The sequence below is a fragment of the Polypterus senegalus genome, chromosome 7 (assembly GCF_016835505.1).
Source record: "Polypterus senegalus isolate Bchr_013 chromosome 7, ASM1683550v1, whole genome shotgun sequence".
NCBI lineage: Eukaryota > Metazoa > Chordata > Cladistia > Polypteriformes > Polypteridae > Polypterus > Polypterus senegalus.
The window spans coordinates 79,753,382-79,778,410 of record NC_053160.1 but is presented as its reverse complement, the minus strand read 5'-3'; the positions used below and the strand labels follow the sequence as shown (position 1 = coordinate 79,778,410).

General features: G+C 37.4%; 1 protein-coding gene across 2 annotated transcripts in view; it reads left to right on the top strand.

Annotated features, from left to right (window-relative positions):
• mcc (MCC regulator of WNT signaling pathway) overlaps window positions 1-25,029 on the top strand; it is a 570,331-nt gene that overhangs the window by 287,481 nt on the left and 257,821 nt on the right. For both annotated transcript variants that reach the window (XM_039758932.1, XM_039758933.1), the window contains one exon: window positions 3,616-3,729. In XM_039758932.1, coding sequence (XP_039614866.1) covers window positions 3,616-3,729 — 114 coding nt within the window. The remainder of the gene's footprint in view (window positions 1-3,615; window positions 3,730-25,029) is intronic.

Below are 25,029 nucleotides of genomic sequence, written 5' to 3'. Positions count from 1 at the left end.
GTTATTGTAGGCTTAGCAAGAAGTACAATGCATACAATGCCCATAAACAGGGAAGTCCCCCAATCAAGTCTACTGTACAAGAAATAAAGGAAAACCAGAGTTCGGAACTTTCCAAAGAGATGATAGTCTTGTGGACAGTTGGATCCAGCCTAAATGTCTATTTGAATTCTTGTCTTTGTCATTCGAGGACACTGTATACAAAAGAGAATGATTGGCTACCAAAATGTGTTGACCTTGCAGTACTTTTTTAGGGCAATAGAAAATCTAAAACCATGATGAGGCGTCATGACGAGCTTGTGCAATCTGTCATCTCATGTGATTTCTAGTCATGCAATATGGCATCCTCAAGTCAAAGTGGTCTAGAGACTGCAGTACTAAAGTATTAAAGTCTATCCTAATCGAAGTCTAGTACTATGCTGCCAGTCTTAATTGTTAAAATGATATAAAATGTTCTAGTTTTTTCTGTCTTACAATAAAAAACATAGATATAATTTTATTTTGGATTAGTTGATTATCTTTGTATTGTACTTTGTACTGTATTTTGGACATTAATTTTTTGATAAACTAGAAAAATAGCAGTGTTTTTATTTATTAAGCCATTGTTTTTGGATATTCTTCATTTCTAAAGTAAGGATAAATCGACGATGAACATTATGGTGTATTTAAACAGTACTGGCAAAGTAAATTGCAGTCACCATTCAGCACATATACCTGCCACTTATAAACTACAAAAGCTGATGAGAAGAACATGAGATAAAGAAAAATGAACACAGTGGCAATTTAAAAAATTAGAGAGAAAACTAGGTAAAGTAATTATGAAGACAGGACTGGTGGAGAAAGAGAGCAAAGCAAGAAATTTAAAACACGTGGTAGAGATTTGCTGCATTGTCTCTTCCGATCTCTAAGCATTATTAAATGGATAGATGCTTATAATTTCTCATAAAATGGTCAAACAACAGGGCAGGTCAGACATGGATTGGCAGCCCACATTAATTTCACCATTTTTACTAATTATTAACTCAGTAGTCCCATTATTTCATTCTTTTCAATTCTGCTAAGGTAGTCACCTCAGTTGCATTGCTCAGTAGTTGGTTTCAGATTCTGTTAATCATTTATGTGAAGAAATACAGTTTCTTTTCTATCATTTATGCTCTTTTTTCTTTTATCAGATATCCTTAAGTCCTTAATTAACTTTAAAAAGTAAATTTGAAGTGCTTTCTGAGAATTTAAATGCCTAGCGTATTCCCAACAGATTTTTTTGTTCCAAAAGACATTCAGTGTCCTTAGCCTATCGGTGTAGCAGATGCCCTATATTCCAGGACTGCACTTTGATTGACTATTCTGTGCACATAGTCCTACAGAGTATCTTTTCTGTTGTAATTATAATGTTACTAGTGGAAAGTACTCTTTATTTTATAGGCCTGGGTGGGGTTAGCTGTCCAGTTGGCCTATGTCTTTGGAACTTGGTCACAATTTTTTTAAAACCAACCGTAGACCTCAGAGGTTTATTTTCTCCAGGGATGCTACTGGCGATATCTCAACAGTAATATTAAAGTACATAATATTGTTAGGATCGATTTATGTTAACCAATTTTGTTTTCCTGTGTGTTTAGCCTAATTAATAGTTTTAGGTGTATACATTATGAAATTTCTAAAATGTTTAATTTGTATTTTATCTTTAAATTTATTACTGTGCTCTGAGGCTGTACTCAGTGAAGAGTGATATACAAAAATAAATTCAATTGTAATACACTTTGAAAACAACACTTGGGCGCCCCTGTGTCTGCGTGTGTTTCCTCCCACAGTCCAAAGACATGCAGGTTAGGTGCATTGGCGATTCTAAATTGTCCCTAGTGTGTGCTTGGTGTGTGGGTGTGGGTGTGTGTGCCCTGCCCGGGGATTGTTTCCTGCCTTGCGCCCTGTGTTGGCTGGGATTGGCTCCAGCAGACCCCCATGACCCTGTAGTTAGGGAATAGCAAGTTGGATAATGGATGGATGGATATAACACTTGATTTTGCCACCTTCAGCACTCTCTAATCACTATTCGTCTAGACATCTTTCTTACTATGTTAATCTACAGTGATTCAGACATTTTTCTTTCTTCTCTTTTACTCCATTCTATTAAACCTGTGAGCTCAAATATTGTTTTTGATATATACCGCAGCACCCTGCCTCATCTCATTACACTTAGTCTGTCTTTAAGAAAGGATATAGGTAGCCAGTAATACTATACTCCTCTCCGTTATATTAATTAAACTGTGAATCATTTTTTCTGTTTCATAAGATGCAAGAAAAGGGTGAAGTCTTGGTCAAGTAAGTTTAAAAAAACAAAAACTGCCATTCAGTAAAGTACAACAGTCCACTGCTGCTTTGCCAAAGAGTCTCTTCAGAGATCACTTTGAGGAGAACTGAATACAGAATGTGCCTTCTGTCTGATTAATAAATTAGATATGGTCTGGACTGACGTGATTTAGTGCTCAGCTCATTCCCCTAGAGATGGACTTTGGTTGCTGACTGGTAGTTATGATCCTGACACTATTTCAGCCTGCCAGGAGCTACAGCTTATACCTGAGTGAGCACTATATGACTTTAATTCCATCCATATTGATTTAATATTATAGTGCCAGATTTAGTTTGTACTTTATTGTGCCGCAGTGGAAGTTGATTGTCAGCTCAAAACCTTTAAGGAGTACCTTAAGAAAAAAAAAAATTCCTCCAACAACCCCCACCACAACTCACACCACCTCCTTTTCAGCAGCCAGACTTATTATAGGTTCCTCATGCATAAATAATTCACTTGTTAGCTGAGCAAATGAATATACCCAGCACAGGAAGTGCTAAAAATAAATGGGAATACGACTCTACATTTTCATGGGGAAAAACAGAGTGCAGCATTTTCGGCAGAAGGCGGTCCTGTCATGGCTTTGGTCAGATGATCCCATCTCCTGATTCTGTCTGTTTTTGCTGACTGCTCTGAGTCATGCGCTTTCAATTGGGCTGCGTCCTGCAATACAAGCTGGAGGGCTGCATCTAAGTGTATAAAACTGCTGAAGCTACGAACTCAAAGCAAATTCAGTCAGGCCCATCATAAAGCAAAAGATGTAGCTGAGCCATTAAGTAGCAAGCAACCATACTAATATGTTGGGCAGATAAGGCTCCATGGCTAAAAAGCAAATGCCAGGGCAGGTGGCCTAACATAAGCGTAAGTACAGTATGTTGGCAGACTGCTCTAGTCACTGATTCTGTTTTATTTTTTAATCCTTGCCTAAAGCCAAAAATGAACTAAAAAGAAAAAGTTTTTTGCCTTTGTTAGTCAAAAGATTTAAAGTAATAAACATCAGTTTTTAATGTAAACTTTGTTGGTGTGTGTTATTATATATCTTATCAACACCAGACTCCAAATGTTGAAATGAACTTCCAAGCCTAAGCTTTATTAGGTAGCCGATTTCTCAGTAAATCATTCTGTTCTATGTCATAGATTTGTCACTTTCATCTGTTGTAAGTTTTCTGATTAGTTATACTGTATATTATGACAATGTGTTTTTTTCTCTAGCAGAGGATTCTCAATGCATGAGAATGCATTAAAAGCCTGAATGTATATTTGTTTTTTTGTAGCTTCATCTTGCAGCCCTGGCATCTCTAAAGGGGGACATTGTGGAGCTCAACAAGAGGCTACAGCAGACTGAGAGGGAGCGCGATCTGTTGGAGAAGAGATTAGCAAAAGCTCAGGTATTTGCTTGCTTTATTGTACCTACGGCTGCCTCCCCTTTAGAATCTCCTCACAATACTCCTTAGCATCTGTTCTTTTAGGGTGGGTGCACACTATGCGTACACTAGGGCTATTTAACCAACAAAACCATGTCGGTTAATATTGGAAATGAATATTCATCAACTGAAACTGTTTGTTATGGTGCTTCTCAAGGCTCAGTCCTTGGGCCAACTCGTTTTTATTATATTTGTACTCACTTGGGGACATTATTCATAAATAAAATGTCCCTTTTCATTATTATGCTGATGACTGTCAACTATATCTGCACATAAAGTTTAATAACCCTTGTAAGCATTCTATACTATGTGAGCGTTATGAGAAGATAAAGGCCTAGATGGTCAATAATTTTCTACAATTAAATGATAAAAAACAGGGATTCTGTTGTGTCATCCAAATAAATCTCCCTCTCTGTCATCAGTTGATCTTGGTCAGTTCTCACAATATATTGTGCCAAATATTAAAAATCTGGGTGTAATTTTTGATTGTGATGTTAGTTTCGATGAACAAGTTAGTTCCGTTGTACAGTCTGTTTTATTCAACTTAATCTCTAAAATTAAGTATTTTTTTCCTCACTAGAAATGGTCAGTCATGCCTTTGTCTTCTCTTGACTAGATTACCGTAATTCATTGTGTTCGGGTTCAAGTCAGTCTTCTATTTCTCATTTGCAATTAGTTCCGAATGCAACCGCTAGACTACTCACTAACACAAAGAAAAGAGCATATTTTTCCATTTCTAGCTTCTCTTCACTGGTGTCCTGTTTCTTACCATATTCATTTTTAGATTTTATTGTTTGTTTTTAATGCACTACATGAACAGGTCCTTTCATATATTGCTGATTTTATTATGTGAATCGACCATCACCGCCCCCATTCAACAGGTAGCCGCCCAAGGCACACTACAATGCTACCCCCTGCCGCCCCGTTCACCCTCAATGGCCTCCGTTCAGCCACAACTGGGTCACCGCTTGCAGCATCACCAGCTGCCCACCGAGAACGAACAGGTCAGCCGTGCATGGTGGGCAGGCAGTGAAACGCCCACTTCCACTCCATCCAGCCCGCATCCAGTCAGGAGCAGTAGCTGTGGTGGCGTGATGGGTGTTTAAGCCTCCATCCTGCACATGAGTGATAGCTGTGGCCCCGGTGACTATGGACCACGGGTCACCGCTTGTTGCCGGGAGCTGCCTGAGGGACACTACACTGCACGAGTAGCGAAATCGCCCCCCTCCAGCCTCCGTCCAGCCACTGCTTGCAGTGTCCCCAGGCCGAAGATAACAGATCAGCAGTTACTGAGGCGCATGTGTCGCAGCTGCGGCCCTGTTCATAATTCGTAGGTCGGATGTCCGTAGCTTGGGGACTACCTGTATTTAGCCAACTGTAAAAGCGGTACAGTGCAATATCAAATTATTCTTCACAGTGTGAAATTGCTCAGATATTATGTGGTAGGATTTGAGTTCCTTTTTAATTTTACTTGAGTTTTACTGAGACTAGAATATTAATCTCAGTGTCATTTTGGGAGTTTTAATACCCAAGGAATCTAATTGTTCAGTTAGAATTTTACTTAGAGCTTCCATTTTGATCTGTTCTGACACCATTTTGGTTTCATGTTTGCCTTTCGCATCACTCGATTCCATGGGGATTCTGCCATGATACACTAGGGGTGCACCGGTTGTGATGTTATCTGTGCACCAGTGTAAAGATTCCCCAAAAACAGCAACTTGTATCTGAGACCAAACCTAGCAACTTTATTTTCTTGGATTTTCTGATTACTGTTTCTGGAAAAAGCTCTGCCTTTTCATTCTGATTTTTGGTTTATGATTTGTTTTTGATGACTCTCTTTTTGACTTCTGGTTTTAACCTTTGCTTTTTGATTCTGTCCTTTCTTCTGATCCTTGCTCAATGATTTTTGTGGCCTGACTGCCTTTTAGGTTGAACTATATGAGTTATGTTCAAATTTTCTGGCCACAGAGTTGTGTGTGAAATTGTTTAAAAAGACCTCCACCCTTTTATTATTCTGTAAAATCATCTAGTGAATGTCTGCTTACAGTCGGCTGTGAATATAAATCAGGTGTTAAGTGTGAGAAGGCATCTGAAACTCTTGATGTTTTAAGTATATAGGGTATTCCCTCCCTTGATTCACTCCCTTTATCTGTTCTCTGCTCATTAATCCATCATGTTCATCTTCACTTCACATATCTCCCACACTTTAAGCTAATCTATTGCCTTTAAAAATCACTGATTCTAGTATATAGCAAAACACTCAGAGATGATGCAGGGTTGGTGTCCCTGTTGCTGAGTTGAAAAATGAGGCTGATAGTGGAGGAGGGAGGCAATGTGAGTTAAACAACTGTGGCTGGAATACATTCCCCTTCCAACCAGAGTGTGGAAAGTTGAGGAGTGTCACATCAGGGTCATTGTTCTTCGTCCGGGTCAGTGGCTTCACTACTGTGGCTGAAACAGACAGACACGTAACATCAATGGCCTCCATTATAACCCCCTACTTTGTTCCTTTCTGTTACTTTCATTTTATTTCCAATGGACTTGCCAAATGGTCTTACTCTTGATGCTGGGCATTGCTGTAATGCCTAATTCTTAGAAGACTTATTCTTTCTTTCCATTTTATATACAGTAATGGATTTTTTTTAATGTCACCAATATATTGGGACCTGCCTCGGCAACAATTGATGCAAGGAATGGGGTCCTGCATTGTACATAAGGCCATATTAAGCCATTTAAATTCCAGACAGCCTAAGCAATTTATGGCTATACTTATTGCTTGTAGTTTTCAATCTCCTTAGTCAATAGGTGACACTGTCTATAGCACTCTTGTAGGATAGAAAAAAATAAACTATCAGTAAATGTACATAATGCAAGCAGTCTACCAATCCGTGGATCCTTAATAAAAAGATCAAAAAAGTATAATTACTAATTTTTCTTTAGATGAAGGTCCTTTCTCTTATACATTTACTAAAATATGAAGGTTTAATTTGGCTCGTTGAGGTATTTGAAGAGCATAGTAAACTAGTTATACAGTACATCCATCTTCTGAAGCTATTTATACTGTTGTGGAAACATGGTGCTGGAATTTATTACAACAATCAAATGTGTACACTGACGCTTTAAAGGCCCCCTAACATTTCTTTCTCACTGTAGTTACAGAATCTGATGTTTTTACAAATGTAAAGGTGCACAATATATCATTTTATATAATGTATTAGTAAATAATTTGATAATGGCATTCTGCTTGAAAGATACCATACAAAAACTTAGATGGTTGGTTTGGAAAAGCATAAAAATGTTTAAGCTTGTCTTTTTTATAGTTACAGTAGAGATTAAAAGTGCACATCATAATATATCATTAAAATGGCATTCTATAAATGGGTCAAGGTCATGGTGGCTAAAGAGTATGCAGCAGGATTGGCTACAAAATCCTGGAAGAGATTCTAGTCCATTGCAGGGCCCACTTACAAGCACACCTCTTCTCACAGTCTTGAGGGGCAAATTTGGCATTGCCAGGTAACCTGTTCTGCATATCATATCTCTAGGAATGTGGCAAGAAAACCAAAGTAGGAAGTCCCATACAATCCTGAGGAAAAAAATGTATATAAAAATCACACAGACAACAACTACATGTAGGATATAAGCCTAGGAAGAGCACCACAGATAAACTAAGAATATTAATGAACAAGAAATAACAATATTAAAAAACCAAACCAGTTTTTCCTTGGCTTTAACCTGGTTAATAACATATATGGTGTGGTGCGACAAAAATCTTCTAGTATCACTGATTATTGGAATGTAGATAAACAGCCTGCAGTAGCTGGGATCACAAATGTCAAAAGCATTTACACTTTTAGGAAAAACTGAATGTTAAGAGACAGTGATTAATTAATTAATTAATTCTCTATAAAGCTTTCATTATCACTTTAGAATCTGCACTTTACTGCCAAAAAGAGTGTGGCAGCCCAATAACTGCTGGAATAAGGCTTCAGATGGGGACAGATGCATCTCGTAATTATCCTTTTGCTCTCCTGACAAAATAGCTTAATAGTTTGCATCCATTTGCATTTTTGACAGTCTGGGCCGTTAGGGAAATCCTGGACCTTTATTATTGAGCCATGATTTGAAAATTAAATTTAAGAATGCATTCTGCTTTCTATTGTGTTGGGATGCAGCTCATTTTTTTTCTGTTTATTCTGTAGGCAAGTAGCAACAGGAATTGCAAGGAAATTAAATGAGTAAAGGTAATTTCTCAAAGTTCACAGGAGAAGGAAGACAATCTTGTGTTACTATCACTCACCTAACATCATATGTAGACTAAAAGTAGTTTGTTCAGTGTGACCCAATGTAAAATATTAAAAAAGATGAATCAATGGGCTGTTTTATCTGTGTCATAGAGATGCTACCCTTCAGCAAGGATGGTGTAAGTGATCAGGAGTCCTCCTTACGAATCACTTTTTTTTTTTTTAATTCTACAGCAAGAAGCTGCTCATAATTCAATTTGAATACAATAATGCATTCATTTTCAAAGCACAGAGTCACTTAAAATACTAAACCTTTTTGTGGGGGCGTCTTTCTGCAGTAAATATTACAAATCTCATTCACAATTTTAATTTGTTTCAAATTGCAAGGCAACTCATTGTATTTTTTATTTAACTGTTAACTAGTGTAGTTTAGTGGAAGAGAATGCAATTGTAGACCCTCTTTTGCTCATTTGGATGGACGATCCAAGTGGTCAGAATTTATATGTATAAAAGCATGGCAGAGATAAGCTAAAGTGTTTCTTTCTGGAATGGGACGTAATACATTTTTTGTAAAGGTTTAAAATAGAAATTGAAGCATAAAAACATCATATTTAAAATCAGTAACATTTTTTCTTAAATTTTGGTTTTGTCTTCAAAGTATTCCCTTCATATTGAAAGCTTTAGATGTCTTGCTACGGCCGTTGTCCTCTTTTATAGAAAAAACGTGATCACATTAAATGTTACATGTCAAGCTGCATGTGCTTTCCATAACTACCAAAACACTTTCTGAGAAGAAAATGGCAGCACCCATAAGGAAATATACAAAAACCACATCACCAAAAAGCCTGCAAAAATAAATGTAATAAATTCTTTTCAAATGAACTCTTGACGCATGTAGCATTTGTGTAATAATAAATACAGAATGTGACTATGAATTGATCGCTCATTCAGACTGCATGAGAGAGTGACTTATATACTAGTTTCACACACCAAGAATTTAACTTTATGAATCCATTATCTTCTTCTATAATACACTATCATGGCTGTCCATTTGCCTGTCCAGAATTTCAAATCATCTGTAAGTCGCAAACCGTTTGACCTATTGACCTGAAATTTGGTACACATATACTATATGACGTCTACTATCCACTTTCAGGGTGATGATTGACCTCCAAGGTTATTCCTCTTTTTATTTTTAATTTATTTTATTGTAGAATCAACTCTCGGCAGCGGTCAGCAGGATGCCCATGCGGCGCATGCTTATGGGTGCCGTTCTCATTCTCTACCACCTTCGTCGTCACTTCCCCTACCTCTTCATATCTTAAATCATTCTTGAGGAAGATTGAAGACTTAAGTGCCACCTTAAGTGAAAAATTAAAGAAGATGTACTAAGTAATTGCAATACAAACCCTGACTTATTCAGTTCTAATGCGAAAAGATGCCGATTGAAGAACAGAAGAAGAGGGCACTAGGTTGGAGAAAAGAAGAGCTGCTCAGGGAGCAGCAAGCATATCAACCTCTGAGCAAAAGAATGCTAAACATACAGAGAAAGAGGATGAAAACTAGGAATGCTCTAGTCAAGTGTATTCACTGCATGTTATCCTGCAGTGCACCGTTACTGGTTATGTGATACTCTGTGTGGGCTCTGAGAACCTTAAAGTTGTAAAAATAACATGACATATGACCTCTCTTCAAGCTGTATTTGCAAATGTGCCTCCAAAACCATCTAAAATCTCTCTAAACCAGCTCAATTTCTGCTTTAGACTCTTCTATTTTTGGTAAAACAAAATTAAAACACCATTTCAAGACTCGTTTTGCGTTTACGTTTTGCACAGTATCATAAAAATTAAGCACTTTCTTTCCAGCTACCAACTTTTGTCTTGAACAACTACTTCTTTAACTCTATCAGACACTAATTTAAATTAATGCCTATAAATACTGTATTCTAAAAGTGCGCCATATGCCAAAATGCGTGTCTTTTTTTACTGAATGTGCACAGTTTATCAACCAAGATCAATGTTTAGGGAGTAAAGACAAAGTAAATAAAAATATGGAAGTCTAAGAACACCTGAGGAAGACACTCTGGTGTTTGTTGTTAAAGTACAACTGCTTTTAAAGGTCACAAATCCGTAGAAGGTCACCAAAGTCATGTAAAAATATAGGCTGAGAGTTCTGACAAAAAAAATTTGGTGAAACATTAAGAGTGCTTCAAGATGCAGTATCCATTGTTTTATGTAAAAAATTTAAGAAAGAACTGTCCCCACAGTAAAGACAATATCGCTAGGGATATTATAACAACAAATTGAAGACATTGTCTTATCTTATGATAGTCATACCATCAGTGTTCCATTGTCGACCCACACTGCCACACAAGACAGAGCATTTTCAAAAGTATACACTTTACAGAGTGTTCACATAAAGGTTCATTTTCCCCATTCACACTGCCACATGGGACACAGCTTTTTCAAATGTGTACAGTTTGGATAGCGTTTCCAAAAGGATTCATTTTCAGTGGTCAAAAAAGCCATTTCAGTGTGGATGGAACGTCAAAATGAGAAAGTCTAAATTAGTTAAAGCCACCCTGATCTGGTGTATTCATAAGAAATTTTATGATTTAATTTGTGAGACAAAACTACATAATATACCAGAATAGTTGTGTCAGATATTTGAAATATTAAAATGTATGCTTCAATTAAATGTGTGATGTCTAAATATTCTTGATTATAATAAAAATGTGTCATTTTTCATCCTCTGATAGAGGTCCATAGAGGGCAAGATTCGTAGTAAAGGATTAAAAATCACAAATAATGCCATACTCAAAATCACTAACCTTGAAATAGTCTAATACGATACTCCACATACTTATGTTTGAAATTTGTCAGCTTTAACCTTCTAAGAGTGTTTTTTAGAGGGCTACGACCATTAGTAAAGAATTTGATATCAAAATTATTATATTCATGACCAGCAACCTTGAAATAGCATTAAATGACACTCCACATGCCTATATTACTGATCCCAGTTTTTCAAAGTTTTATGAAAAGGATTAACTTTGACCCCCTCATATTCTATTAGAGGGAAAACCCCTGAGGTTGGTTGATGTGGCATTTACAACTTTTACACAGAGAACCATAGACACTTGGAATAAGCTACCAGGTAGTGTGGTAGACAGTAGGGCTTTGGGGACTTTCAAAACTAGACTTGATGTTTTTTTTAGAAGAATGAAGTGGATAGGACTGGCAAGCTTTGTTGACTGAATGGTCTGTTCTCACCTAGATTGTTGTAATGTTCTGATCGTTCAAGTCCTTCAAAACACCTTCTGGTTTATTCAATATCATAAGGGTGTGATTTCCTACATGAACAATAGTCAAAAAATGCACCAACAATTATGGTTTTTTTTTGGTCTAAAGAGCCAAAAATATGGGAAACCTCAAAAAGCTCAATATCTTGAGTAACTAGACATCAAGGCATGTCAAACGGTATATCATATGTTAGGGTTTTCTTTGCCCGGTAAGTCAAGAGGTGCTGGAAAAAAAAATGAATCGATTTTAAAGCACTCATAAGTAATTTTTATTAACACAATTATAATGATGTGTTTTCAAATTATCTTGTACTATCTCATAAATGGGGTTTAGAAAATGGATGGGTGAATATGGCTTAGCCACTGGTTCATTATCAGAGAGATTAGAGAATGAAGCAGTGAAGCAAATTTACCTCCATTGTGGTGGATTATGTGATAGAAGCTGATTTCACTTTTTTGCCAGTGTATGACATGTATGACAAGGGAGCATCTGTGGGTTTGCACGGCACTAAGTTACAATTAAACTAGAAATCAGAAGCATGAAGCAGTAAAGGGAATGATGCTGATAAATCTGTTCTGAATATTAACCCTTTGCCCTTTGTCACCTGCTGTATATGTTGTGGCAGACGGCCAGAGGCCTTGCCCTGTTGGGACACCCTTCTGATGAGATGACCGGGGCAGAGAACATGTCAAGAGCAGTACCTCCCCCAGAACATGAGAGGGCAGCCCCCATGGATGGCATCGGGGCTGGGAGCTTGGAAGTTCAACCCTGCTGGGGCCCATGGCCCCTGACAGGGAGTGCCTGGACAACTCCACAGCCTTGGCATGCAGCACTTCCGTCACACCCGGAAGTGCTGCCGTAAAAGATGATCGGGGAACACCTGGAGCACTTCTGGGTGCGGTATAAAAGAGGCCACCTTACTCTATTCGGGGAGCCAGAGTTGGGAGGTGGAGGACAGAGCTTGCGAGAAGAGGAGTGGAGGTGGCAAAAGAAAAAAAAGAAGAGAGAAAAGGAAGGAAAAGGAGCAATAATTCTGTGGATGATTTGAGCACTGTGTGTTATGTAAGAAGGAGAAGCAAATAAACGTGTGGGCTTTTTGGACTTGTGAGTCTGCGTGTCTGAAATGTGTTGAGGCATTTTACACAATGTGTATGCGTGTATAGTATACCTTATGAATGAAATATAGTAAGAGAAGAAGCTTCTCTCGTGGCACTAATTCACACCTGTAATTGTGTGGAAGGATTTTTCAGGCTATGAAAATGGGGTGTTTATTTCAAAAGTAAACTACACAAGGTAGGAACAAAGAATCGAATGTGTAAGAAATACACTGACAACACAATGCCTCTCCTAATAAAACTACTTACTCAAGTTTTTGAACTGTCTGCCAGCTGGGGTGGTTTGCCCACGTGGCATCTCTCCAGTACCACCAAAATATTTTTTCCCTCATTTCTGTCTCTCTTTCTTCCCAGGTTCCATCACATCTCCTTCCATTGAGCATTCCCAAAGTATACTCAAGTATACTGTCAACTATTCCTTTGATTTTACTTTGAGGTTTTTTTTAATAATTATTCCCAGTTAAACCCCTAAGTTAATTAGGAGGTTAAGGGTTGCCTTTCTTCAGCTTCATGAAGACTATAGCAAAATTCAACCCTAGTGACATTTATGACCCTACACCCCTTAGTGCGCATTAGCCCTTAAAAGACTGGTGTTTGAGGAACCCTTTATGCTCTTCTTTCTAAGTCCTGTTTCTTTCATGACTTACCACCCCACCTACTACTTTTCTGAATATAAACCATTTTTCCATGCTGACTGCAGCAATTCAATGATGTATGAGGCTTTTCCTGTGAGTAATGGCAGCATCACATTTTTAAGTTACTCCTACTGTATTTAAAATAGTTTTTAGGATAGAAAAGGGCTGCACCTTCCTGGCACTGATTTGCTTCTCAATACTGGGATTGGAATTTTTTTTAAATTTCCTCTATTTCTTTCTTTTTTTATTTTAAAACATATAAACTGCACAGGCGGAGCTTTGGAAATTACATATTCTAACTCCTCTTTTTAATTCCATTAACACACAATGCATTAATACCTTTTATGTTCATACTGTAAGATGCCATCTGAAATGCTCATCTGATGCTTTTCTGGTGGCAATGTACTGTAGTTATGTATCTTGGCTAAATCAAAATCCACATACCTCTGTTTAATGTACATTTTAATTAACATCATGTGCGCAATATTGGCATGCTGATTTCCGAACAGCGGTAGATGCTATGCATCGGAACTCTCTGCAGAAATATAGTAAAATGTCTGAATATGCTTATGCTATAATTAAAAGAACAATCCATTTCTTTTGTGTGTGTTTGTGTGCGGTTTATTTTTTTATAATCATCTGATGCTGGTATGACACGTCTCATTAGGTGATGGCTGATGAAACTTATTCTAGTGCTTAATCGGCTTATTGTTTGCTTAAATGACCACATTTGAGGCTCTCGCTAAAGCTTCCAAGCTGTGAAAATTGACAAAGCATGATTATCACAGCTTAATTAGTGAATATTCTGAAACTTCAAGTCTTGGCATGATTGGCAGGTTGTCCAATACAATCGTCAGAATAACTTATTGACATTTCTGACAGAAGAGCTACTACTTTATTAACCATTTACTCAACTCCTTTTTTGTATTACACAATCACAGGGAACCAGAGGTTGTTCTGGCATTCTTGGGCATGAAAGGTAAAAACCAGCTTCAGACTGTTGCTGGTTCATCAGAGTGCATACTGTCACACATCCATCCTCATGCATACTGTGCTGGTTTATATTTTTCTGTTAATCTAATATAAATATACCAGTAATGGTGGACTGCATGTTATGTTTTCACTTATAGTTTTCATCCTCTTTCTCTGTACATTTAGCATTCGTTTGCTGTTTCATGAGCAGCTCTTGTTTTCTCCACTCTGGCAGCCCGATTCTTCTCTTCTTCCATCGGCATCTTTTTGTGCTAAAACGGATTAAGTCAGTTTTTGGGTTGCAATTACTTAGTTCGTTTTCTTAATTTTTCAGTTAAGCTGGCATTTAAAAGTTCAATCTGCCTCAAGAATGATTTAAGTTATGAAGAGGTAGAGGAAGTGACAGTGAAGGCGGTAGGGATGAGAACGGCGCATGTACGCATTTGCCACATGGCCGCCCTGCTGCCCACTGCCAAGAGTTGATTGATACAATAAAATAAAATAAATACAAAAAGATTAATAAAAATCATCACCCCAAAAGCGGACAGTAAACAGTCAAATGGTTTGCGAGATACAGGTGATTTAAAATCCTGGACACGGTAGCGTATTATATAAGAAGATTTGAAATGAAGCAGAAAATCATAGTGCCTGAGAATTGCTAAGTGAAATATGGCAATTAATGCCTTATTCACTCACTTATAAGGAACATGAGTCAGACATAAAATAAAAGTAGAACTGCTTAACTGTAGTAGTAATTTGATTAAATGAAACTCTAGAGAAACAATTGGACCTCATCCTCCTACTGCTGAAACCTTCAATTTTTGCCTTTGTGTTAGACTCCACATTTATTCCATGAGGTTTGTTCCTGCATTGCACAAGATTGTGTTGGAATAAAGTATGGCTTCCTGTGAAGTTTTATTGGAAAAGTGGAATTGAAAAATAATAAGAGAAAACATTGATTAATGTTTTCCACAAAATTTGTTATAAGGCTTGTAAATGTACTATATAACTTGAGCATCTTGAAAAAGCAGAAAATTTTGTTACTGTATTTTTACAGAAATGATTGACATTCACAAGTAAACTGAACATCATTTTGACATTACATGAATGCTTCTTTATGCAATTTGCCATGGAATGTGTTGTGCTTCTGTCTGCCATTCAATTCTAAATGTACTCCATCAGATCAATTAGCAAACCACTGCATATGAAGAAAGTAACTTATTTCTATGATAAAAATTAAGATATTTGGTACAATAGATACATTGACAATTTACATATGAATGTGAATGAATATAACATTCACTTTTATGGTAGAAGAAATGAGGCTGGGTAGTTGGGTCTGAGCACACTGATGGCAGTGACTATCGCACAATCAGCAATGGTGTTGAGTGGAATTGTGTCATCTAGTTGTACAACCCCAACTCAAAATAAATTGGGATGGTATAGAAAATGCAAATAAAGTTAGTAATGATCTTTGACCTGAAAACAATATAACAGTACATTATTTGATGTTATAGCTAATGAATGTATTTATTTTAAATAAACACTTATTTTGTTACATCCAACATATTCCATAAATAAGTTTGGACAGTAAAGAATTTACCACTCTCTACATTACGTACTGAAGACACCAATTTATTGAATGTTTGAGGTGCAGTGTTGTCCCATTCTTCATGCAAACACATCATAAAGTGTGCAACAGCATTGTCACATTTTGTGTTTTAAAATGCACCACACATTCTCAACTAGGGCAGGTCAGGACTGCAGGTAGGCCAGTTGAGCACACGCACCCTCTTCCTATGCAGCCATGCCTTTATAATGTACACAGATTGTGGTTTTGCATTGGCTTACTGAAATGTACTTTGACATCCATAGATGAGATGTCTTCTTGAAGGCAGAACATGTTGCTCCAAAATCTATATCTACTTTTCGGCATTAGTGGTGCCTTTACAGAAGTAAAAGCTATCCTTGCCCAGGGCACTGACACAACCCCATACTATCACAGACGCTGGCTTCTGGTAGCTGGTAACAGTCAAGTAGGTCCTTTTCTTCTTTGGTCCAGAGGACACGATGTACATTTCTTTCAAAAAAGTCTTGAAATATTGATTTGTCCAACCACAATGCACATTTCCACTATGTGTCCATCCCAGATACCTAAGAGGTCACAGAAGTCAATGCCACTTCTGGACACTGTTAATACACAGCTTCCTTTTTGCACAGTACAGTTGTAACTGGCATTTGTGCTTGTAACTACAGATTGTATTGCTAGGTAAAGATTTGCCAAAGGGCTCCTGCACCCATGTTGTTGTATCACTTATTGATGAATGGCAGTTCTTTTTTTTAAACATTTTATTGAATTTATTAAAATCAAATAACATTCCATACAAGCAAGTCAAGTTTTGCAAAATTAGGCTTGAAAAAGATCAACCCCCAGCCATGAGAAAGAGAGCTAGGCCAACAGAGTAAAACGTTAATAGTAGGAAAGATTAATAAATAAATAGAATTAAAAAAGGAGAGAAAATTGGCTTCCTCTAATTAAATGATTATTCTAAAATGGTATTGATTAGATCCTGCCAAGTTTTGTACAGATCCTCTAAGTGAGAATTTGATTTTTTTCCAGTTTCAGATAATATATAACATCAGTTACCCACTGACTTAAAAGTGGTGATTCAGGATTCTTCCAGCTGAGCAAGATAAGTCTACATGCCAATGGTGTAGTAAAGGCAATTACAGTTTGTTTGTCTTTCTCCACTTTAAGCCCATCTGGAAATACACCGACCACAGCTGTTAGTGGGTTAGGAGGAATTGTGACACCAAGGCTGTCTGACAGGCATGTAAAGATTTTGGTCCAGAATGATGTTAATTTGGTACAAACCCAAAACATTTGGCCTAGTGAAGCTGGAGCTCGATTGTAACGTTTGCAAGTTAGATCTTACCCAGGAAACATTCTGGACAATTTTACACGAGACATATGTGTTCAATAGATGATTTTAAGTTGAATAATTGAATGCTTTGTGTATGTGGAGCTAGAGAAAATTCTGTGCATGGCTGCCTTCCATTCAATGAACGGCGGTTCTTGATTCAATGGGGATTGAATTGATTCTAAGGGATCAGAGGAATTGGAGGTCACATGCAGTTAGCTTAGGCTTGTGTTTGTGCCATTTTATGCACCAATTTTTTTTCGATTCCTTGAATCTTTTACTTATATTATGTACTGTTGAGGGTGAAATACCCAAATCCTTTCTGATCTGTCTTTGAGAAACATTAATTTTGAGCTTAATGATGATTTCATGCATTTGTGGGAAAATTAGTGATTCCCGCCCCATCTGTGCTTCTAAAAGACAAGGCCATTCCTGGACATGCAGCTTTTATACCAAAGCATAATTACAATGACCATCTGTTTTACTCTTGTCATTATTGTCTTTTTAACTGATTATTGGCTCTAAATTGCCCCATCCCAGTTTTTTGAAATGTATTGCAGGCCCTCAATAGTAGTAGGAATGTTTGCATATTTACAAAAAAAAAAGTTGACCTGAGTAAAAATTAAATATCTTGTCTTTATATTATTTGTGATTACAAGTCAAAGTGAAGTTTAAAATCACTGCTTTCTGTTTTAATGTGCATTTTTCATACTGCGGGGCAGAGTGGTGACTCTAAGGCTCAAATCCTGTAAACGCCAAAAGTGACTCTACTTCATTGGGCCCTTGAGCAAGACCCTTAACCTGCAATTGTTCCGTCCTCGGTATGACATTAATCTGCATCCAGCCCTGCATGTAGGCCCTCTAACCTGCAGGGAAAAACCTGTGGGTTGGTGCAGAATTGGCACTCCAGTCACTGTAAAAAACCTCATACTGTTCCATTCCATCTGAACTAGTGTGGTGCTGAGGTGTCACCCATTTCATGGCTGCACTCTGGTCCTTTCATACTGTCCCACATTCCCCCAATTTGGGGTTGTAACATGAGAGAGGGTTGGATTGTGGTTCCTGCTTAAAAGGTGTGCTGGAGGGTGCAGTCAGGTCCTAGTCATTCTTTCAGGTTGGTGACTTCTGCAATTTGTGGGAAACAGATGGTACTTCATCTTCCAGTTGACGAACCATTATGCTTTCCTTTTAACCCCTGTAAACATAACCAAATGGTCACCTTTCTGACTATAAACTGTATATGGCAGATTAATAAGAGATAATCTTTGAAACTAGGCACCCTACTTAACAACACTGAAAATAATGGAACAATAAGTCTCTCATAAAAGGTTTTTTTTATGCAATATGTGTTCCTGAAGTTGTTGCAAATGGTCTCTTAACATTACTGAAAACATTTTCATGTAATTTTGTTTTTAAATAGAAACATACTTCAATATGCCCAGGAGATGATCACTTGTGCAGTCTAATAACTGTCAGCACTCCTACATTGTTCAGCAAAAAAGCGTACATACCGAAAAACGTTACTAACTCAGAAACAAAATGTTGTTTGTTAGAGGCTCAAGACATTCTGATGTTTTCTGACAAATTGAGTAAGAGAATAAAGCAGAAAAAGAGCTCATGGTTATAAACCTTTTCAGCCCTGAGTTCTAACTACTTAAAAGGAAGCTATAGATGATCTTGCAAGAGCTTGCTTAACTTAACTGACTTTGTGTAAGCCTGAAATGAGCCCCTATCTGAATTAAACTAGCTCCTGTGAGCACGAAAAAAAAATGGATCCGGCTCTTGTAAAAGATCAGGAAAATCTGATAACATCACTGCATTTTAGTAGCTTTTATTTGTAATGATCCCTAAAAAATCCTGCAGTGGTGGACACAGGAGCCTCCGCTTGTCAGTGGGTGCAAGACTGCAGTGGTGACAATGTCTTTCAAGCAGAGAGGGAACAAGAGTGTATAGCTGGCAACCAAAGCCTGAATGTCGAAACCAGACACACTCCTACACATATGCATAAATCAGATGATTATTGTGTCATGCACAAGACGGATGTGTGTGTGTCAATTAATAAAATATATTGTGAAATAATCAGCCTCAACACAGGAAAAAGGTTTGGGGCAGCCACCTGTATATTGTCCCTTGCTGCAAAAGGACATTTGAAAGGAGCAATATGTGTACTCCTTGAGTTCCAGACTGAATTGAGCAATGTTCAAAAACATGGCAGCTTTAAACGTCATGACCAGAAGTGACATGGCGGAACCGGAAGTGAAATGCTTCTGGGCGCTGGAACTGAAATTGATGTCTTCAAGTTTGAATCAAGCAGGTTTTCTCATGTTTGGTCTATTGGGACAACAGAAGAGGGTTTAGTGCACCCTGCCTCCCCCTGGCCTGGCGTGGAATTACCTTCACTTGGTCCATACAGCTTCCTCCTACTCACACGTGTGTGACAACATGTACAATCAATAATGACTCACAAAAATGGAGATGTATGGACATCTATCTGGATGAGTACTATCTTCCATAATTACATCCAGTTTGTGGATCCACGTGCATGGAATGCATAAACTGGCCATTAAATTGACAGCTAAATACGCCATTTGACTAGCACTGATAGTCCATGTAATGGTGCAGCCTCTAAATTGGTAATTGACCACAGTGTCTATAAAACATCATCTTTCTTGAAAGTCACTTTCCTCCCTTTTCATTTGTGGCCTTTTGGGACTTTTAGCACTTACAGAGATAGATCCTTATCTTTGTCATAAGGCTATGCAGCAGCCCTTTTAGTGGCAACTGCAGGAGTGTATCTAATGTCTTGTGGCAGATAGCCATAACCCTTGCCCAGCCAGGACACCTCTCCCTTCTATGGACAGTACCTCCCCCAGAACACTATATGGCAGCCCCCCTTGGGTTGCAGTGGTGCCTAGGACTCTCATAGGGCTTCTTGGGAGTTGGAATTTGGTGCAGCCCTGTTGGGATCTGTATGTGCCACAAGGGGGTGCTGTATCTGCTGCTGAGCCCGTCAAAGCAGCTCTTCTGCCACACCCAGAAGTGCTGCTAGAAATGGGTCCTCAAAAACCTGGAGCACTTACGGGTGCATTATAAAAAGAGCCAGCAGTCACTATTCTGGGAGCCAGAGTCGGGAGGAGGGAGACAAAGCTTGCCGGGAGGAGTGGAGGAGGAAAAGAACAAAAGTAAAAGTCTTGTGCTTGTGTTTGGGACTGTGTTGTGGGCTCGTGGGAACAGGGAAGATGTTCTCCACGAGCAGAAAGAAAATAAAAAAACGCTTGTGTTCTTTGAACCTGTGTCCTACGCCTGTCTGTGTCAGGGCTGACCTTTACAGTGTGTTTCATATATATACTGCATAACATTGTGTTTTGTATAATTTGCAGCATTGAATTCAATGTTGGTGTTGTATTCACTGTCATTTACGTTTTGTTGTATTACTGTCATTAGTATGGGAGGCGTGTATGTAAGAGAACGTGTGTACTGGGCTTACACAACCATAAATCAGATCTTGAGTTAAATTTTACTTTACAAAAAGAATAGTGAAATTTTATGAAAAGTAACAACATTTATTTATGTAGCATGTTTTTAAGAATGTAACTCAAAGTGCTTTATAAGATATTAAAGAAAAACAGTGGCACTAGCAAATGGGTGGAATGAGTGAAGAAAGTAAAGTGTTCTACAAAGGTTAAGTGAGTGGATCAATTTCATATATTCACATCAACATGCTCCGATCTCAAGGCTCCTCAACATCATATATTAAAATAAACACACTCCAATCTCAAAGGTGGACCACTAGACTAAAATGTCATGTAAAATTTATAATGCATTGTAAGAGGGAACAAGACATTGACAACAGAGTATTTCCTGTATGGTTTCACTTCAATCACTGGATGGTATGATGTGTGGCCAAAGCTGTAAAATAAAAGGAAGATGGTTCCACTAAACTCAGGTAAGATGTGCTTAGCAATAAAGCTTGAGTCAGGTTACCAGGGAGGGAGGGAGAAATACAGGAGAAATGGTTTCCTTGCGTCCAACACAAGCAGATAGTGACTGGATCATTTTAAATACTGGCGCAAGTCAGTGAACACATCCTACACAACCAAAAGAGAGATGGGTGGAAAACTGTATCTATACTGCCATTCATGAGATTATATCTTCTTACCTGTTCTCTTCTGTACAATCCTTACTTCTCTCTTGTTTTGTGCCTCAATCCTTCATAAACATTTCTTCCCTTCATTGTTTACATTTCAGACATCTGTGGCTTCTTTTCTGTACCAATAAAGATGTCACTACAATACCTTTACAGGGGGAAAACCAGTGCTTGAAGTGGGCCAGTATGCAACCCCCAGCAGTTGTTTAAGAAACCTCCATATCATAGTATCAGCTGTTATTTTGATCCACTTCAACCACTACAGAAAACAACTCTAATGTTAAATCACTCAGTTTATTGCATGGCTTAAATGCACAGCCTCTAAATGACATTGCTGTTAATAATAAGTTACAGTACGGCATGATTCAAGTGTTATATCTTTATTGTCTGGCTATGGCTAGGGCAAAAAAAATAAACAGCTGAAGATATAACTGATGAAAAACACAAAGCGTAATGCTTGGATGAAAAAGGTAAACATATAATACATGTAATAATATAATAACATATAATAATAAAACTCCCGAAATTCCCACTATTCTTCCTGTTTTACCATTTCAATTCAACAGAATACATAAAATTTAGTTTTACAGCTTCCGTCAACAAAAACCAAGGGAAGTCATTGGGAAAAGCAAGAATTGATCAATGGCAGGAATGTTTTAGTCACATGCAGTAGTATGTAGCATATTCAAGAGTAACGAGCTAATAACATTAGCACCTTGTAAAAAAAACTACAAATATTGTATACAAAATTGTACTGGGTTACGCTATGTAATAAGTCTAATACATGAGATCAAACAGTAGCACTATAACTGACTAACTATAATTGTCTTTGGAAATTTCCTGGGTGAAGTCGAGTAACCCAGCTACTTAGTTAATAAGAATAAATCATTACACACTTACATAACACAGATATACAAATCGGAGATAAAGTAAAGGCCTTATTTATAAATTTGTTTTTAAGTCTTGCGATAAACAAGACAGAAAATGTCAAAAGATTTGGAGCATCCTTGGGCAAACCCCATATTATTGGATGATCTTTTTAGAAAAAGAAAATGTGTATAAGTGCAAAAAGTCTTCTTCAGACCTGAGTCTTATTTGGTAATCGGGCAGGAAGGTGTGAGGCCAGGTGGACGAATACCAGAACTGACGTTGGTGAAGGAGAGGTGTCAATTTTCTGGTCTGCAGAGGCAGTAAAAGAGAGAACAGTATTACACAGTGCCAACCCCTGAACCGGCGCTGTCACTAAAATCATCACTAAAGCCCTTAAACTGTCTCCTATGTGAACACATGTGACAATATCTAATAATAAGCCCAATGTTATGGCCAGATGGCTGGGAAAAACAGAAAAAGTAGTCCAAGGGTGCAATGCTGGAGAAAAAGCAAAATCTGTTGGTTTCCATGACCAAAAGACCACCCATCCCCACTGAACATTGTACCTAACATGAATGTGCTTAATTAGTTCCTTATTGTTCTTTAAGCATCATCCTTGTGATGATGTTCTTGTATCACAGGCAACTGTACAGAAAACCAGAAAAGAAAACAATGGGTTTGTAGGAGTTTTTTAAATTGTTCCATAGTATGAGCCAGACAGATCTGTGTTAATAAATTATTCCATATTATTGGTGCATAGCAGAATAAGGCCATCTCACCATTTATTTTATATGTAGCTCTTAGAATAGTAAGCAGACAATTATTAGAAGATCTAAGATGAATTGGAATGTGAAGGGACAGGCCCTCTAAAATATAGGAAGGAGGAAGATTATTTACAGCTTTATTTATTATTAATAGTATTTTAAAATGAAAATGATACAAGTAGCTATTGTAACGATGTTAATACTTGTGAAACATGCTTAGATTTTTATTTCCTGTTTAAGATTGTTGCTGCTACATTCTGGACTGCAGCCAATTGACATCTTTCTTAGGTAGTCCTGTTGGGAGTGCATTGCAGTAATCTGATTATAAACAAAGAAATGTGAATTAATTTCTCAGCGTCTTGCAATGTTTTTTAAATTAAAAAGACACACTCCTAGTAATCTGCTTAATATGCGATTTAAACCTTAGATCACAGTCCATGACTACACCTAAATTCTTTACTTCCGCCTTAAGTTTTAAACCTAAGAGATCGTTTGTTTCTAAGATCCCCATTATTTAAATTTTTGACAACAACTAAGATTTCTATTATTTCCTTATTAAGCTTGAGGAAATTGTATTTACACTCCTGTATTATTGAATGCCCACATCTAGTTTTCTTGTTTGGTTTTATTTTTTGTACTGTTCATACTATATTGTATATATAGGGAAATAATTCATGCTTTGATCACTTAAACAGACATTTTCGTTTCAGTCCGGTCTCAGACCACCCTCTGATGTGATAAAATTGGAGCAAAGAAATACAGAATTACTTGAAGCACAGCTGTTGAAAGTGAAGTTGATAATCTTTCAAATGTCTGATTTTAATATCCCAGTCTCAGTATGGCAACCACAGTGTGAAAGGCGGTTCATTTTGAGTTCAGATCTTATGTTTTCCCAGATGTGCTGGATACATTTGAAAGTTTTTGAAAAGTCATATTTTAAGAGCTTTCGGTGAAAACACTTTTATGATGTCTATAAAAAAATCTGTTGTAATTGCTGCTTTATTAGAGCTCTCTACAGAGAGATTAAACCTAGTGAAGCACTGTGATTATGTCATCACTGACTTGTATTGTGCAGAAATGATGTTTTATTCTGTGCAATTCTGAATACAAATGTTCTTGAAAAATATGTTTAAGGTATAATAACTTTCAGGAGAGGTTAACCATCCATTTAGTAAATCATCGAATGCAGAATGTAATTTGTTTCATAAGAAGCTACACAATATGTATGTACAAAGGATGTTTTTTATCGCTGATATACAGTATGCATTGGTTTGCCTTTCATATGCAATACAATAGCAAAAGCTACTGTAAATATGGCCATCAGAAAACATCCTGGAATGTAGAATTCAAGCCCCCCCACCCTCCATTTTCTATCCCTGATGGACTTTAGCTTGTGATTTAGGCTTATCACCATAACCACTCTGTGTATCTGAGGACTCTCACCGTGTGCGTTCTGATAAATTTCTACCACCAGTTTATTCTAATTTAAAGTTTCCAGTCTCAGTCAAGTATTCCTGCCCCATTTTTAGCCACTTTTTATATTGTGTTTTCATTGTTTACTACTTCTCAAGATGTTATTATAAGGCTTATCAAGTCAGAATTTATTTGCAATGCTAAAAAAAAAATCTAAAACAGATGTCCTTTCTAAAACAAACGTGAACATAAACACATTTTTATTGTCAGATTTTACAGTCTTTGAACATCATTCTGCTATAACGCTCACTGAGGCATCAGCATATATCAGTGTAATAAACATTTCCAAACCTAATGCAAATGAGGCGTCTCTGATTTTTATGCACCATGTAAACATTAGACTTTTCCACCACAGAAAAGTAAAATCAGCAAACTTAGATAAAGCAATGATTATTCTCATAAGTACATCATTATAACAGAAATTGCTTCCAGCTAGTGAGTTTGACATAGAATTAATATAACTGCAATGCACATAGCTGCAAAACAAGGGAATAGTGACGATGATAAAATGGTCCCATAATCCTTAGCTTGTGTTTATTTAATGTGACAGAAATGTCCCTTCTGTTTATTTGTGTTTGCTTTACAAGTGCCCTCTGAAGACATTTATTAACACCTCTGTGTGCTACTAGATGAATGTAAGATGCTGCAGGAGTTCATTTTTCAAGCGCATGGAGAGGATTAACGTTTTATGTGTGTCGGCAGTGCAGCTGTGTTACCTATCACAGGGTAATACATTATATGGAAATTCGTTCTTGCTCAGGGTAAAACAAAATAAACGATATCAGCGTTTATGTATGTTGTACATGTGGATGTGTCAAAACAGA